This window comes from Rattus rattus, chromosome 9 (assembly GCF_011064425.1).
Source record: "Rattus rattus isolate New Zealand chromosome 9, Rrattus_CSIRO_v1, whole genome shotgun sequence".
NCBI lineage: Eukaryota > Metazoa > Chordata > Mammalia > Rodentia > Muridae > Rattus > Rattus rattus.
Genome location: NC_046162.1, coordinates 93,156,043 through 93,172,581, shown reverse-complemented (window position 1 = coordinate 93,172,581; position 16,539 = coordinate 93,156,043). Strand labels below are relative to the sequence as shown.

Here is a 16,539-nt window from a genome sequence, read left to right as displayed (position 1 = left end):
ACAATAAAACTAGAAATTCATAGCAAAATTCTATGACTTTGAAAATTCACTTAGCCATTTAGGAATAATCTCAATAAATTTCTAAGTACTTTTTAGGCCAGAGAGGAAGTCAAAGCCACAAAGTAGTGGGACATCTGTAAAGTAATGATATTTAGGGGTTGAGGTAACTTAGAGGTTAAGAGCAATGGCTGTTCTTCAAGAGGAACCAGGTTCAATTCTCAGCACCCACGTTGTGGCTCTCTCTCTATTCCAGGGCTTCTAACACATTCTCTTGGTCTCCAAGGTACCAGGCACACACATGGTGCATAGTCATACACACAAGCAAAACACCCAGACATTAAAAAAGGAAATGCCATTTATAACATAAGTTGTATTCAAAGCCATAATTAGAAGAAAATATATTGCTTTACCCAGCTTATTGCTGAATTAAAAAATGATATTTGCAAGTGACTAGATAGTTGTTATTAGCGACCTCTCGGTGTTTCATCCCCCTCATGTGTGAGGAAATTGTTAAAATAATTGAGTACTTATGTGCCCTAGTGAGTCTGGGCCCCACATATCATAGCTTCTGGATAATGACAGAGAATTATCAATGCTGTTCTCTAAGAAAGCAAGAGGAAGGGATGAATAAAGATTAATGTGGGAAAAAATAATTAGAATGAAAGCATGTAAGTCTTGGTTATCAAATCACAGCCTCTACCAGGGAAATCAAAGCAAGATAGATTAATATCTAGTCAAATACAGAGACAAAGAAGCTAGTTATGTTAGTACATGTTTGTTAACCCAGCATTTGGGAGGTAAAGTCAGGAAGACCAGGAGTTCGAGCTCATTCTTGCCTATAGTAAGTGGAGTTGGAGACCAGCCTGGGGTAGGTAAGGACTGTATCTCATTCTCAGTATAGATAAACACACACAAAACATATATGTAGAGACAAAAACATTAAAAAACACTTCCAATTAAATTGTATATATATATTTAATATAAAAGTAAACAAAAATAGACCTAAAAGATACATAGTTGGGACCAGAGAGATGGCTCAGTGGTTAAGAAGAGCTGGCTGCTCTTCCAGAGGATTTGGATTCCCAGCACCCATGTGGCAGCTTGCAACCATTTATACCTCCAGCCTCATGAGATCCGATGTCCTCTTTTGGCCTCTAGGCCACATGTGGTGCCCGTACAAACATTCAGGCAAACCTCATACACATAAAATAAAAATAAATGAATCTCTAAAATAATAGTTACAGATGTGGTGGTTAAGTGGTTATTAATGAATGTTGTATGCGGCATATGCCATTTAACTGAAAATGCCATTAGAAACAGACGCCCTTCCAGGGAAGATCACATCACTAAGTTTACCTCAAGATCGTGGGATTAAAAATTCAAGTGCGTCAACAACTGTGGCATAAGTTAGGAAAGTTCTCGGAGAATCCTCTCTCCACATGTTCCTGGCTCTAGAAGGTTTTACCGGTAGTAGATATTTTAAACTTTAAAGGAAAGGATTTGTGTTATTTGAGCTGTTCAAGAAAATAGGAGAAAATGGAAGGCTTCTCAGCTACCTTGTTAATGTTTAGAAGATCCTTAACAAACAGGCAAATGAAAGGTCAATTTGTAAGAAAAGGAAGAAAATAGGGTCCAATGTTTATGAATATAAGAGAATGTTTTAAGCAAAGTACTGGCTAGAGAAACTCAAATCTGTGCAGAATATAAAGAATACTTATGATGGTCAAGAAAGAATCACTTAGCAATGTAAAGAATAGTTATTGTGCTATGTGCTATGCAGTTATAGTATTAACTGTAATACTATGTTCAACGTTTAATTAGCACCTGATATGTGCCAGAGTGCTGGAGATCCACCCCATGGCCTGTGCATGCTCGGCAAGCACTCTGCCACTGCACTTCACTCCCAGCTCCTGCTTTGAACATTCTTTTCCTCTCAATCCTGCTCATCTCATCTTCCATGGACTTGGATCTCCATAGGTTACTTGGGGTAGCATCAAAGATAGTTACTGGTAATGGTTCAAGCCCCTGAGATGTGTGTCAGAGTGGTGTAGGATCAAAAGTTTGTCCTAGAGAGTAGAGGAAGGCTAGATCATGCATACATTTTGTAAGCTCCTTTGTCTTCTTAATCTCCAGAGTACAGTAATGAAGAGGCTGTCACGATCAGGCATGGAGAATGAATGAACTGGCTAGGATGAGGAGAATGGTTTGGGACAAAGGAAAGACCCCAGCAGGGAGGTGGGTCAGGAGGCTGCCGAGTTGAGCCGAGCCAGATAAACTCAGGTTAGGATCCAGGCTACCGTTGTACAATGTGAGTGGCCTCCTCCAGCACTGTACCTATCAGTGGCCATGGTGGGAACTAAACCAGGATGGCTCGTCCTGAGAACAGAGAAAAGTAGGTGGATAGTTCCAAATACGTGGGAAAACTGACATTAAGAGACAGCCAAAATGTCAACAAATGGGAGAGGGATTTGCTGCTGCTGAAATGCAAATAGTGGTGTGCTTTCAGAACGACTTAAACACGTTTAAGACCTTTAAAAAAGGCAAAGGGGCCGTCAACTGCTGCTTGGAGAATTGAATCTGGATCGCATGGGTGTATCTAGAGAACAATTAGAATTATCAGAGCGAAAAGCAGTTGTTGACATAAACATAATGCACAGGATAAAATCTAATCTGTTCAAAGAGTGAGCTGGGAGGTTGTCCCATGGAATCCACCCAGGATATCTCGCAGATAAAGAGATTAAGTGCAAGGAAAGAAGATAAGACTGGACAACAGACTGGACACTCTCTGCATTTGTCTTGGGAGTTCCTGAGGGAAAAGTAGACGCAGTTGTGAATAATTACCCAGAAGTCAGTGCTGTGACTATGTGAGAGCTGGAGAAAGCGCAGATATACTGCATATCATGTTTTCAGAATGCAACAATAGGGGTAGACATGTTTAAATGAAACAACAGAAATCAAACCTTAAACTAAGGTGATGCTATTTGAGTTAAAGACAGTCTCTGAGGTGCTGACATCTAGGTGGAGAGCAGATTTCCCCTTGGCCGTAATAGTTGTTGGGCACTGGGATACTATCTTTAAAGTGTTGTAACAGCAAACAAGAATTCTTTTAACTCATATTATCATTTATCATCGAAGTAAAAATGAAACTGTTTTCAAACATTAAAAGTAATTAGAGCAGTGTTTCTCTCAGAGTCTTCCTGGAAGAATTACTGAAGGATACACTTTAGCCATAAGAAAAGGGAACCTGGAAGAAGAGGTGCAAATAAAAAAGTAACTAGAAATAGGTAAATAGTATTGACAAGTTTAATTGCTGAGTGGGACAAAGCAGTGGTTTTTTTTTTAGCAAGTTTAAAAGCAAGGCTGGAGGGGTTGGGGATTTAGCTCAGTGGTTAGAGCGCTTGCCAAGGAAGCGCAAGGCCCTGGGTTCGACCCCCAGCCCCAAAAAAAAAAACAAAAAAAAAAAAAAAAAAAAAAAAAAGCAAGGCTGGACTTGTATTTATTTATAACAAAAGTAGCAAGGCTGACAGGAGGGAAGAAGTCTGTAGATGAAGTGTGCATGGGACAGTTCCAGAGGCTATAGGCAACAGAGTTTCAGAGGCTGCTGGGAGCAGGGGTGGGGAGGGGAGAGGGAGATTAACACATGTTCTGGGAGATGCAGGATACAGAGGGATAAAAAGGATAATAAAACCAAATCAAGCAAACAAACCCACAAACACCAGGACCTCATTCCTTCAGTGGAATGCTAGAGAAGAGAAACAAGAAAAAAAAACATAGAAAATATAAAAGGACAGACTCAAAGTGATTCTAAACATGTTAGCAGTTACCATAAATAAAAAAGATTGAGCTATCCACTAAAATATTAGAAAATCAGATTGGATTAAGATCCTAGCTGTATTTTGTTGTAAGAGACAACGGCGTGAAAAGGTTTAGAGTAAGGGAATGGGTAAAGACACACTAGGGAAATAAGTAAGAAAGCCAGCATGGCAATATTAAAGCAAGACAGTGTGGAGTCTCACTTAAAAAGCATTAGGCATAAAGAAGCAATGTCTTTGTCACCTGGGAATGTTTCTCCTCCACTCCCAGTGTTTCCCACTGTGTGGTAGGAACACTGCTGTGTTGCACTCCTGGTTCTCCTGATTCTCTCCCCTGTTTCAGATAGCTTTGTTCTGAATCAGGAACTTGATGTGCAGTATGTTCCTTCTCCCCTTTCCTCGTAGAGTTTTCTCCTGAGCCTCCCCACAAGAGGGGTCTTCCCCATGCCTTGAAGTACCTGTGATGTAGGTAATTTCTGAGATTTGGCTAAGTCTGTTTCACGGTCACACTGACCTGTGTTCTCACTAGGTCTTTGTTAGCAACAGAAGAATGTTTTCAGCTCCTCACTGCCTAATCTTCCTCCTTACTTTGTTTTGAATTTCTTCAGGATAGAGTATGGAAAGATGCTATTTGCTGGACTCTTAGCATATCTTATAATTAAGAGGACAGGAGGCTGGAGAGATGGCTCAGTGGTTAAGAGGACCTGGGTTCGATTTCCAGCACCCACATGGCAGCTCACAATCATTTGTAACTCAAGTTCAAGGGGAATCTGGTATCTCCTTCTGGACTCTGTGGGCACAGCATGCATTTGATGCACAGACATAAAAACAGGCCAAACACCCATTCATATATATGAATGAAAGAGGACAGGCCCCTGAGGATTAATGGTTGTGGGCATGTCCTTGGCAAGGTAGTCTTAGGTTTAGAAAGGAGGAAGCTGGGCTACAGAGGTGACTTCATGAGAGAAGCCTTGCTTAGCATGTGCGAAGCCATTGTAGGTTCATCCCCTTGCAAGAAAACAGAACAACAACAAAAACTCTAAAGCAAGAACCAAGAGACATTTAGGGAGGAGTAGACAAAAGCCCCAGGTTAGTGGAAAATTCTGATAAAAATCTCTCAGAAAATAATGGCTAAAACAGAATAAAATTGCAAGGCCTGTAAAAGATTTGAACAGTACAATAAATAGATTCAATCTTGTATTTTTGCTGTCAACAAAAGAAAAAAAAATATATCCTTTTAGGGCCCACATGGACTGTAGAAAGGGAGAATATATTGTTCACAAATTTAAAATAATACCATATAGATTATGCTCCCCAAATATGACAATTAATTTATAAACCAACAATAAAACACAGGAGGGGAAAATAATCTTGCATTTGGAAAAAGCCCCTTTAAATAACCCGTGGGCTGAAGAGGAAATCACAAAGAACTGACAAAATATTTGGAACACGATGGCAATAAAAACACTACCTATCAAAGCGTGTGGGACGCAGCTGAGGCAGCGCTCACACGGACGCAGAGTTGCAGATGTGTTTGTGAGAAGGAAGAAAGGCTAAATGAATACACACGCAGGCTGCTAAGCCAGGAAGAAAATAATGACAGGGGAGAGAAAGGAGGGGATGAGGAAGACGAGGACAAGCCAGGGGTGTGGGTGGGGGTGCAGACAGCGTGTGTGGTAGAGGTGTTAAGGCTGAAGCAGGTAAAGCTCGGCTAAGAACAGACAGCGGGAAGGACGCAGCCGGGTGACAGATACTGGCTGAACACACGTAAGAGCTTGGGTCCAGTCTCACGGCACTATAGAATGAAGTGGAAAATCTGCCTGAGGACAGACAAAGTTATCCCTATGTGGGAGGGATGCAGCTGCTAAGCTGCTAACAATAAAGTCCGAGATCATAAAACAACTTCATATCAGTGTATGTCATGAGTGCTTGGATGGGAAAACGTAAATTATCCAAAATGATTCAATAAAGAGTTGAAATCTCTATGCTTACCACTGAAGAACAGTAAAGGGGCCTCCTAGAAAGGACAGCTGTCCAAGTTCACACAAACAGTATAGCACACCTTTAGTGGACAGAAAAAGGAAAGGAAAATAATTTATGCATCACACACACCTTTCAGAAGACAGGAAGCTATCCTGCTATTTTGTTTGGCTGGAATAGTGCCTTGTTATGGAAACCTGGCAAGGGAGGTACATGAAGAACAGGGAGGAAGGAAGGAAGGAAGGAAGGAAGGAAGAAGGAAGAAGGAAGAAGGAGAAGGGAGGAGAGGAGGAGGAGGAGGAGGAGGAAGGAGGAGGAGAGGAGGAGGAGGAGGAGGAGGAGGAAGGTGGTGAAGGTGGCCAGCATTGTTTTTGAAGCATAGATGGGATGATCTAAATAAACATCCAATTAAATTCAGGAGAATATTAAAATCATACATCAGAAACACTTGGAGTTTCACCCATGGTACGAAAAGATGGCTTAACAGAGTTACAGCCCACAAGGTTAACGGATTATAGATCATGTGGTGATCTAAGCAGATGTAGAAAGTGTTCCGTGAAATTCAGCGCTTTGATAATGTGCTAAATGAATCAGGGAACAGGCTAAATTTAGAGTCTTATGTCGAATCCCATTCTAAAGCAGACTCCATCCCATTTATATTTTGAGTAAATCCAGATTTTCAAATATTAGATTATCTTTTATACAGGTTCATTTGCATGTCAAAACCTAAATATATCTAGAAACTGAGCCCAGTTCACTGGGAGAATTAAAAACAAAACAAAACAAAAAAATCCCTCATAAACCAAAAAAATAATGGTGGCCTTGCAAGCAGCTAATTGCATTAGCCATCCTCCCCTACCCCCACCCCCGTGTGAGCTTTAAGTGTCTACAACCCCTGGTGCACACAGGAAGGAGTTTATTTTCCCATCTTTAGTGTGGTGTCTGTTTTCCGGAACTGGGAGTCTCGGCCGGAGAGTCAGGTCTGTTCCCAGGGATGGGAGCATGGAGCCCTGTCTGGTGTGACCTCAGCCACTTCATCCACCCACTCTTTCATGGCTGCCCTCTCCTTACCCTTATCTGTACCAGGTCCAAACTGAAGACGGTGCATGAGAGAATCCCCTTGGCTGGATTGAGCAAGTTGCCCAGTGTCCCTCAGATCGCCAAGGTAAGAGCCAACATTTAAAGGAAGGAAGCCCTGTCATCTCAGGGCTGGCTCTGGGGAGGGAGTGCAGGCTCTACTTTGGGAACTAGAAGGCTGCTTTGTTCTTTGCTTATATGGAGTGAGGTGGCTTTTAGCAGCTGCCATCATCTTCCCTACCTGTCTCGGCTCATCCTTGCCCCTTAAGCTGCTTGGGGAACAGCCTACTCTTCAGGAGTCAGGAGAAGTAGGAGGGTGGTGCTGGCTAAGGGAGCCTTCACGGAGGAGGAGTGGGGGCTGGGCTGGGCTGAGGTGATCCGGATCCAGCCCTGCCATGAGTGAGGGACTGTCACAGAGCAGAGGCTCATGCCACTGCACGAGTTACTGGGAACTTGGAATGGAGTCCGTACAGTGGGGTCAGAAGGGAGGCTGGCCGGCCCCCACTCTGAGAATAGGAATGCCTTCAGAGTCGTGCCTTTTGTTGGGGGCAGGCTGATGGCGTTTTGGTATTGTCTTCTAGTCAGAATAGAATTGCTTCTTAGGCTTCATTTTGTGCCCTTTATCGTGAGACCCTAGCAAGGTTAGTAGACTGTTCTGGGTCCACTTACTGAGCAAGAGCACTTGTGTGCTTTGTCCACCCATGATGCTTTTTCTCTGTGGGCACAGGAGCCTGTGTGTACTTTATAGGCATGGCTCTTGACCCGTGTGTTTCTCTACCTGCTCAGGCTTTCTGTGATGATGCAGTGGGGCTGAAATTCAACCCTGTCTTGTACCCCAAGGTGAGTAGCGTGTGTGCCTATGGTGCAGTTGTCCATAGCTCTTTAGCTCGGCATGGATCTGGGACTCCGGGGAGGTGGTGGTGGTGGTGGTGGTTACTTGTATCATGGAGAGGTCGTGTGTGGTCTCTATGATGGTCTTCTACGTCTTCCTCATTTCTTACTTATCCGTCCACAAACTGGTACCCTGGAAACCATACCCAGTCATTCCTGGGCTTCCAGCCCCACTGAGTAGGTCCCTAGCCTGCTGTGAAGGTTGGTGGAGGAGGGTAGCAACTTTGAAGTTTCTGCCTCTCTCCAGATGTACTTCCCTGATGCCAGTGTTGGGCTTGGGTATATTCGATCGATTCTTGGGAAGCCATTCACCCTGACATCGTGGAGGTATGGGGGTACAGAACTCAGAAAGAAACTCATTAGGAAGTTAGAGGCCAAACCTTGGGTCCCCATTGCCCATGTTACTACGGCTCTGAGGCTCCCTAAGTCTTGCCTTAGTCAATAAACCGCTGTTTCCTGATATTGACCCTCCTATGACTGGCCTGAACTTGACCCCAGTTCTAGTATGGGGATGAGCATGGGGAGAGGCAATAATAACAAAACAAACCAGCAAATGCAGTCCACAGCAAGTGCAGCACAACAGTGCTTAAATCACCCGCAGTGGAGAATTGCTTGAAATTGCTCACAGGAGTACTGGCTGCTGCTTCATAAGCTAGCAGAGGCTCGTGGAGCAAATGGAAGCAGAGATGCGCTTCTACTATGGCTTCCGCTGTGGTCAACGCTGCTGCAGCTGAAGTTTGCTGGGGTCAAGTCTGTCCACCTCCCAAGTCTCAGCTCTGACAACCAGGAAATGTAAAAATGAAATTTCTGGTCGGGAAGCAAAACCTACATCCTACTTCAGCCTTCAGAGCACCCTCGACCACATCTTAAATTGCAATGACTGGGCACAACCGTCTTGGAGTCGTCTGTGTGTCCGTGAGGGACGAGCTAGTGGTGGAGTCCTTAGCTGTACAGAACATTTCTCTGAGATACCTCTTTGTAGCTAGCAAGGTGCTGCACTCCAGAGAATGATTTGTGTTGTTCAGGCTGACCTGCCCTTGGAGTCAAAGCTGAACCAGTAAGGCTTAGCAACCAGTAAAACTCCATCAAAAGGGCCTAACTGAACTCAGGTTTGGCAGTCCTCGTCACAATCGTGTCCATGGGGAGGCTCCAGGATGCTCACTTAAATCATTTATATTATACGTCTGTCTTGGGAAGCCTGAGGGGCCTGGTGGTAACAGAAGAGCAGCTGTACTTCATGCTGTCTGTCTGATGTCTGGCTGTGATGTGAATCTGGGTGAGGAGTATGGTGTGCATGTGAGTGTGCGTGTGTGTGTGCGTGTGTGTGTGTGTTTTCATGTGTGCAGAGTTTACAATGTTCCTTGGAACATCTCCATGGCCCACTGCTTTTTTGCAGGGCAGTAACAGGGCAGCTGTTTACTCTTTGGCTCACCCAGGCAGCACTGGGAGAGCCAAGGAGCACCCCTTTCCTCAGACAGCCGAGGCCTTTGCAGAGGTATAGCGGAATGGCATCCCATCACAGGCCCATATTCCAGTCAAGCCGAGCCAGGTTTCTTCCCATAGCCTTCTTTGTGTTGTAGACGTTCCCCATAGCACTCAGGTGCTCTTCTCATAAATGGCTGAGCTCCGATATTTTCTCTGTAGATGGTAAGACAGTGGCAGCTGCTGGGTGCTCCGTATTTGTGCCCAGTCCCTTACATCTCTGAAATTCCACATTAGCCTTTGATAGAGGAAGGAGCTGAAGCATAGAGAGGTTGGATGGTCACTGAACACTACATAGTTCCAAGCAGTGGGTTCAGAGTTAGACTTCAGTGTTTCTGACCTCAGGGACCAGTTTTGTGAGGCAAAATGGAAGTTAGCTAGAACCTGTGGCCAGCCCCTCCCCTCCCTCTCTCCCTCCTTCCCTCCCTCCTTCCTTCTTCTTTTCCTTTTAACATCTTCTCAGAGCGCACTCATTTTATAGGCTAACTCCTGGTAGGAACAGCGACTTGCTCAAACTTACATTTCTGAAGAGTTCGAATCAGAGCAGAGCCATCCTCGCTGGCTGTTTTCATGGGGGTTTAGCTTTAATTTTTAAATACAGCATGCATAGAACTGTGGGGTAAAGCGAATTCCTTATGTCTCAGCTGTGGCTGACACATCCGGGCAGGATCTGAATGGGAGGTTGGCTAGTGCGGAGGGAGCCTGACACGGACGAGCTCTTTGCTTCTCCTCTGCTGTGTGTGGCTGTCTCCTGTCTGGGTCTACACTGCCGAAGTGGGCAGGCCTTTTCTGTCTTCCCTTGCCTCCTATTGATGTCAACCTTGTTTTTGTTTCTTTTCCATTTTTTTAGGCCTCTCAGATGATTGTGTCCTATGATGAGCATGATGTCAACAACACTTTCAAGTTTGGGGTTATTTATCAGAAAGCCAGGCAGGTAAGCACCATCGTTCACATTGGTCATTGAAGCCTCTTCGTCATGGCTCTGTTACTTCCCCACCTCAAGTGCAGGAGACCTGAGATAGATTCTTTTTTCTTTTCTTTTATAAGGTATGTTTTATTTTTAATTACGAGCATATCTGCATGTGGTTTTGTATGGGTATGTGCACGTGTGAATGCATGTGCCCATGAGGTCCAGAAGAGGGAGTTAGATTCTCAGGAACTGGAGTTATCACAGGTGTGAACCATCAGATCTGGGTGCAGGGAACTAAATTCAGGTCCTCTGCAAATACAGCAGATGTTCTTGACCACAGAGTCATCTCTCCAGCCCCACCTCTCTCGTTCCAATGGAAACATTTATGTATTCTTATTTTAGCTTAGTATGCTAAACTAATCTTGGTATCTTCCTACCTGTGTTAATCCATTTTGTCCTGCTTTGTTTCTGTCCCCCACTGCTCTCCTGGGATTCAGCTGGTTCCCTTACCTCCCAGTCAGGTCTTCCTTCTGCTCTCTTGTTACACATGCTTCATTCTCCACTGTTTGCTGCCTTCGTTGAGATCTCTTCCTCTCTCAAGACCATGAACACATACATACATGAGTACACACACATGTGAGAACACATACACATATATGAGTATATATATATTAGTACACACACATGAGCACACATATACATATATGAGAACACACATGAGTACACACATAGTGAGTATACACATACAATATGAGTACACACATATGAACACATACACATACATGAGTACACACATATGAATACACATATATATGAGCACACACACATACATGAATACACACACATATGAGTATACGCATACACATATATGAGGACACACACATGAGTACACACATACAATATAAGTACACACATATGAACACATACATACATGAGTAACACACACATGAGTATACACACACATATGAGTGTACACATAAATTATGAGCATACACATAATTTTTTTTTTCAGTTTAGACAGAGTTTCGCTATGCCTTGGCTAGCCTGAAACTTACGATATAGACCAGGCTGGTCTTGAATTCAGAAACCTGCTTGCCTCTTCTTGAGTGCTGGGATTAAAGGTGTGCACCAACTACCATGCCTGGCAGATACATGTAATTTCTTAAATTCAGGTGCCACATCTGCCGTGTTTGTCTTCCTGAGTCTGGATTATTTTACTTTACGTATGTTTTTCTGTTGCATCCATTTTCCTGCAAATGTCATAATTTCAGTTTTCTTCACTGTTGCATAAAATCCCATTGTGCGCTATTTACCCATTCATCTGCTGATAGACATCTAGGCTGGTTTCATTTCCTGGCTATTGTGAGCAGCGTGGTTGTAGACGTGGGTGTGTAAGTATCTCTGTGGTTAGTAAATGCTCTGAATACAGTTGTCACATTTAAAGCATGAATTGGATTGGAGGGAGCTGAATGTTCAAGGGAGGCAACTTTACAAAAAGGCTGGGGAGTTTTGTAGATGGTGGTGTAATTCTTCACAGTAAAGCCTAATGCTTCCTCACGCCTTCATCTTATATTTATCTGTGAGCTATCAACCACAGGAAAACTCCAACAAGAGAGAGGGAATGGGTTAGCCTAAGCTACTCTTTTCTCACCTTCTCCCAATGGGAAATGAGCATTTTCTCCTCATTCAGTGGGGCGTTGGAGCCCAGCAATGTCATGTTGGCAGGATGAAGTCAGTCATGCTGGAAATATTTACCATGGAGATTAGAAGAGACCAAGGCTTCATTTGCTCCATTGGGAAGTCAGTTGTTAAAACTGGTTAAAGATAAACGTTTCCCCTGCACCCCACTGCTGCCTCCTTCTGTCTCTCGTAACACCTCACATGCTTCTTTGGCGTTATTGGCTAAAATCATCTTTCTTAAAGTGGGGTTCTGTGAGATGCAGTCTAGTGAAGTGTTTTTGAGCCAAATCTCGCGTGTGGGTGTCTGCCGTAGAGAAACATTCTAAACAGGCAAAGATCTATTTGTACCTTGGTTGAACTTCGAGGTTTTCATGGTCAATTTGACCACACACTTTCCGTCTTCCTTATCTGTTTTCTCCCATGAAGATTTACTAACATCCCAAGCAGAATGAATGTCCCACTGTTTCCTCATTTGGTTCTGTGAAGAGATTCCACACTCATTTCCTTTGTATCCAAGTGCCCCGGCTCTCCTAATAGCAAGCCATTGATGTCCCGTGGGGTTTTTTGTGTGGCCATCTCTTTCTTGGTTAGCTGGTTTCTTTGTCTGAAGATATTAGACCACGAAAGACAGGTCTGCTTCAAAGCACTAATTGGGTGAAGAGTTTCGGGGCTGAAAGGCTGGCGCAGATGCATCTCACAGTTTAAGGGAGACGATTCAGGTTGCCACTGTAATGATTTCCACAAATTAACATCTTTATTTCTTACATCTCAGCTACTATGACCCCTGTAATTAAAGTTCTTTGCTTGTGAAACTTAACCAAAGCATATCTCACAAGGTGATTACAACCCAATGTTCCAGCAAAAGTTGTAATTATTGAATATTAACCATCCATCTCTCATAAGGAGCGCGTGTATTGTTTGTGTGCCCAGTGCGGCTGAGAAGCCAGGGAGACAGCATACTTAAAAAGAATGCTAGGCAGCTTGTCGCTTTGCAAACCTACAGCCGGAGGACATTTAATATGAACATTTGTTGCATTAAAGCCCTACCCTGGTTTTTGGATATTAATAAGCCTCACCTAAGCTGTCCTGTTTGTCATGTACTGTGCTAAGCACCATGGATGATACAGTGATGACTAAGGCCTCCTCCCTGAGTGCATGGTCAAGCTCAAGAGCTGTACAAAAACAAAGATGATGATAATAACCATGCTGGGTGTGAATCCAGGGAGAGCGGCGCCAGCCCCAGAAGGCACACTAGATTGTTTCCTAGTGGAGATGTAGCTTGCCTTGGAGCAGCTGCTCTCCCACACATCGCCGCCATACAGCCTGTAGTGACAACACCTTTCTGACATGCTGAAGATCAGAACTGGTAATCTCAGTAAACTGCAGGGTAGACTCTTCAGACTGTGAGCTTTGGGTGGGGTTCTGCCACAACCACTGCATTCGGCTTGCAGAAGCAGACACACACACACACACACACACACACACACACACACACACACACACACACGGAAAGAGTTGGGCTGGTTGTGTTCTAATAAAACTTTATTTAGGAAAAGAGGAAGCAGGCTAGTCTTGGCCCCTGTGCTAACGTTAGCTGCCTCCTGTGGAACAGCAGCATTCACGTCACGCACTTACAGACCTCACTCAGGCTCTGCACCACAGGCTTTTCTTTGCTGTATTATTAACTCCCATTTTCCTACAAACATTTTAAAATCTAGGTGTATTCATTTACTTATGTATTTTCATGGTGCTGGGGTTCAAACCCGGAGCTTTACATGTGCTAGGGAGTGTTTTTCCACGCTGCAAGCCCCTAGGGGCTTTTATTTAGAAAGGAAATTATAGAATGCTACTCTATCCAGAAAGCCATCATCACTGTCCCTTGCTATGAAATGAGGGCAGGTTTGTGTTTGTGTGTGTGTTTGTGTGTGTGTGTGTGTGTGTGTGTGTGTGTGTGTGTGTGTATGACAACTAGGATTTCTGACATAATCTAAATACTACTCTGGCTTTCCTAATTCATGTGGACTTAAAAACACCTGTCTGTGTGTCTGTTTATATACCTATCATCCTTCTTTCTGTCTTTCTGTCTATCCATCTGTGCCTATCATCTGTTGCTGTATGCATTCAGAGATCAGAGGACAACTTTCAGGAGTCAGTTCTCTACACTAGGTGGGTCTAGGAGTTGAATTTAGATTGTCAGGGTTGGCAGCAAGTGCCCTTACCTGTTGAGCCCTCTTGCAGGCCCCTTACATGGATTTATTTGTATGTGGTATATGTGTGTCATGGATGGTGTGTGTGTGTGTGTGTGTGTATTTCCATGTTGTTTTATTCATGTGTAGGTTCCACAGTCAAGAAACATATTCTCATGACAAGGCCTTATATTTTCCTTTTATAGTCACCCGTCTTCCCCTCCCCCACCTCTGCTCTTCTGCCCTCCAGTTCCTAACCATTGGCAGCCATTTATTTGTCCTCCATGTTTATTTCACACTGATAGCGCTGCACTGATATGGCGTGTCGCATCTTCATTAGCTATCAACTTCTTAGTAAACACCTTTAGGGCTGTTCTGTCAGCAGCTTATCCAGCTTCTCAAGTATGTCCTGACTTTCTTTCTTTCTTGTCGCCCTTTCTCCCTCTGTCCCGTCTTCCTTCCCCCTTTCTTGTTTATTTCCTCCTTTTCCTCTCTCCTTCCATTATTTTGTGATAGATTCTCACTGTGTGGCCCAGGCTGGCCTTGAACTTGGTACCTTCCCGAGTGCTGGGATTTCAGGTGTGTGTCACCACGCCTGGCTTAGGGACTGTTTTTATTGCTGAGTCGGAGTCCATGGTACCTCGCTCTCCAGTCACTAAAACATCAGTCAGGGTGGTTTCCAGCTTTGGGGAATTACGACTAGAACTACTGTAGACACTTTTATGTAGGATTTGGGCTTTTGAACCCATGGTTTCATTTCTCTGGGACAATTGCCTAGCTGTATAAATTCTGGTCACGTGGTAAATTGCATGGGTAGCCGCCAGACCATTTTCCGGAGTGATTGTTTTCCCATCAGTGTGTGGGGGATCCAGCTTTTCTGCATCCGAGCCAGATTCGGTGCTGCTGGCTTTGAATTTACCCTCTTGGTGCATGCGTGGTGTTCCACATTGTTGTTCTGGTCTGCATTTCCCTGCCGGCTAATGATGCTGACCACCTTTCCAGGTGCTGGTTGTCGTCTGCGTGTCCATTTAGGTATGATGTCTGCCTGTGTCTTTTGACCATTTTCTAATAGTAATTTTTTCATACTGTTTTTATTAAAGCTTTACTGATCTATAATTCTTACCCCGTGCAGCTCACAGTAAGAACAGCAAGAAGTATGTCCGCAGGTGGCTGTGGTCACAGTGGCACAGCAATAATGTTCTAATTGTAGGGTGTGCTCATTGCTCTTCAAAGAAACCCCACACCCACGGGCAGTCTCTCTTCTGTCCCCTTCCTTTAGCTCCTGGAAGATACCAAATTCAAGGCCAGCCTGGGCTACATAGTGAGAATCTCTCTCAAAATTGTCTGCCTTCTGGTCCTCTGGATTTGTCTATTCTGGACCTTCGAGAAGTGGAAGAATATTTTATATGTGACATTTTTGACTTGTTTCTTTCACCTAGATAAATGTTCTCCGGGTTCATCTATGTTGTAACATGTATCTCTTCCTTGTTTATGGTCAAATAGTGTTCCATTGAGTAGATATACCACATTTTAAAGAATCTGTTCATTGGTTGACAGATACCTGAGTTGTTTCCACTTGTGGGTTATGTACAGTGCTGCTCTTGATATTCATGTACAAGTTTTTTCTCCATACATTTTGATGTCTCTTGAGTGTATACCTGGGGGAGGATTGCTCCAGTGGTTAGCCTTCTGATGAACTGACATACTGTTGACAGAGTATCTTCCCTGTTCACACTCCTGTCAAGGAACCGTGAACACAGGTCTAGAGTTCTCTGTAACCTCACCCACACTTGTTCTTGAGGTATTATTGTTGGTTTGATTATTATACAATTTTTGTTTTGAGACAGGGTCTCACAGTATAGCCCCAGCTACCCTAGAATTTGCTTTGTAGACCCACTGGCCTCGAATTCACAGAGTTCTGCCTACCTCTGCCTTCTGAGTGCAGGGATTAAAGGAGTGTGCTACCCGCTGTGTTTTAAGAGCTCTTTCTAGAGTCTCTTTGGATGCCAATGATTGACTGGTCCTTCACTTTGGGTCATGTTTTTGGTGTGGAGTCTAAGAGTTGTGCTCTGACCTCTGCTGGACTCCAAGGCCTCTTCATTCAGGGACAGCACCCAGCCCTGCAGAGTCCTCTTCCATTAACACATCTCCTACCTTAGGACAGCTATGGAAAATGTACTGGACTACAGGAACGAAAGGAGAAAGGGACCCAGAGGGTGGAAAACCCTTCCACTCTATACCCAGACATCTTCATCTCATTCCTTCCGTGGCCCCTGTGTTTCTTCTAGACCCTGGAAGAGGAGCTATTTGGGAACAATGAGGAGAGTCCAGCTTTCAAGGAGTTTTTGGATCTCCTGGGGGACACCATCACACTGCAGGATTTCAAAGGGTGAGTTTTGTCAGGGGCCTGCAACATCTATGGTTGAGGCCCTTGGTGGGGACCGGGGACAGCTCTGTCCTGGGGGAACTCTGGGACATTTCCAACTTCTGAACCCTTGCTCATGTACCTGTCTGAATTCCT

At 44.1% G+C, this 16,539-nt stretch overlaps 1 protein-coding gene across 7 annotated transcripts in view; it reads left to right on the top strand.

The window, feature by feature from the left end:
• Rap1gap2 (RAP1 GTPase activating protein 2) overlaps positions 1-16,539 on the top strand; it is a 220,105-nt gene that overhangs the window by 172,534 nt on the left and 31,032 nt on the right. For all 7 annotated transcript variants that reach the window (XM_032913633.1, XM_032913632.1, XM_032913634.1 and 4 more), the window contains 4 exons: positions 6,879-6,957; positions 7,656-7,709; positions 10,093-10,176; positions 16,307-16,407. In XM_032913633.1, coding sequence (XP_032769524.1) covers positions 6,879-6,957; positions 7,656-7,709; positions 10,093-10,176; positions 16,307-16,407 — 318 coding nt within the window. The remainder of the gene's footprint in view (positions 1-6,878; positions 6,958-7,655; positions 7,710-10,092; positions 10,177-16,306; positions 16,408-16,539) is intronic.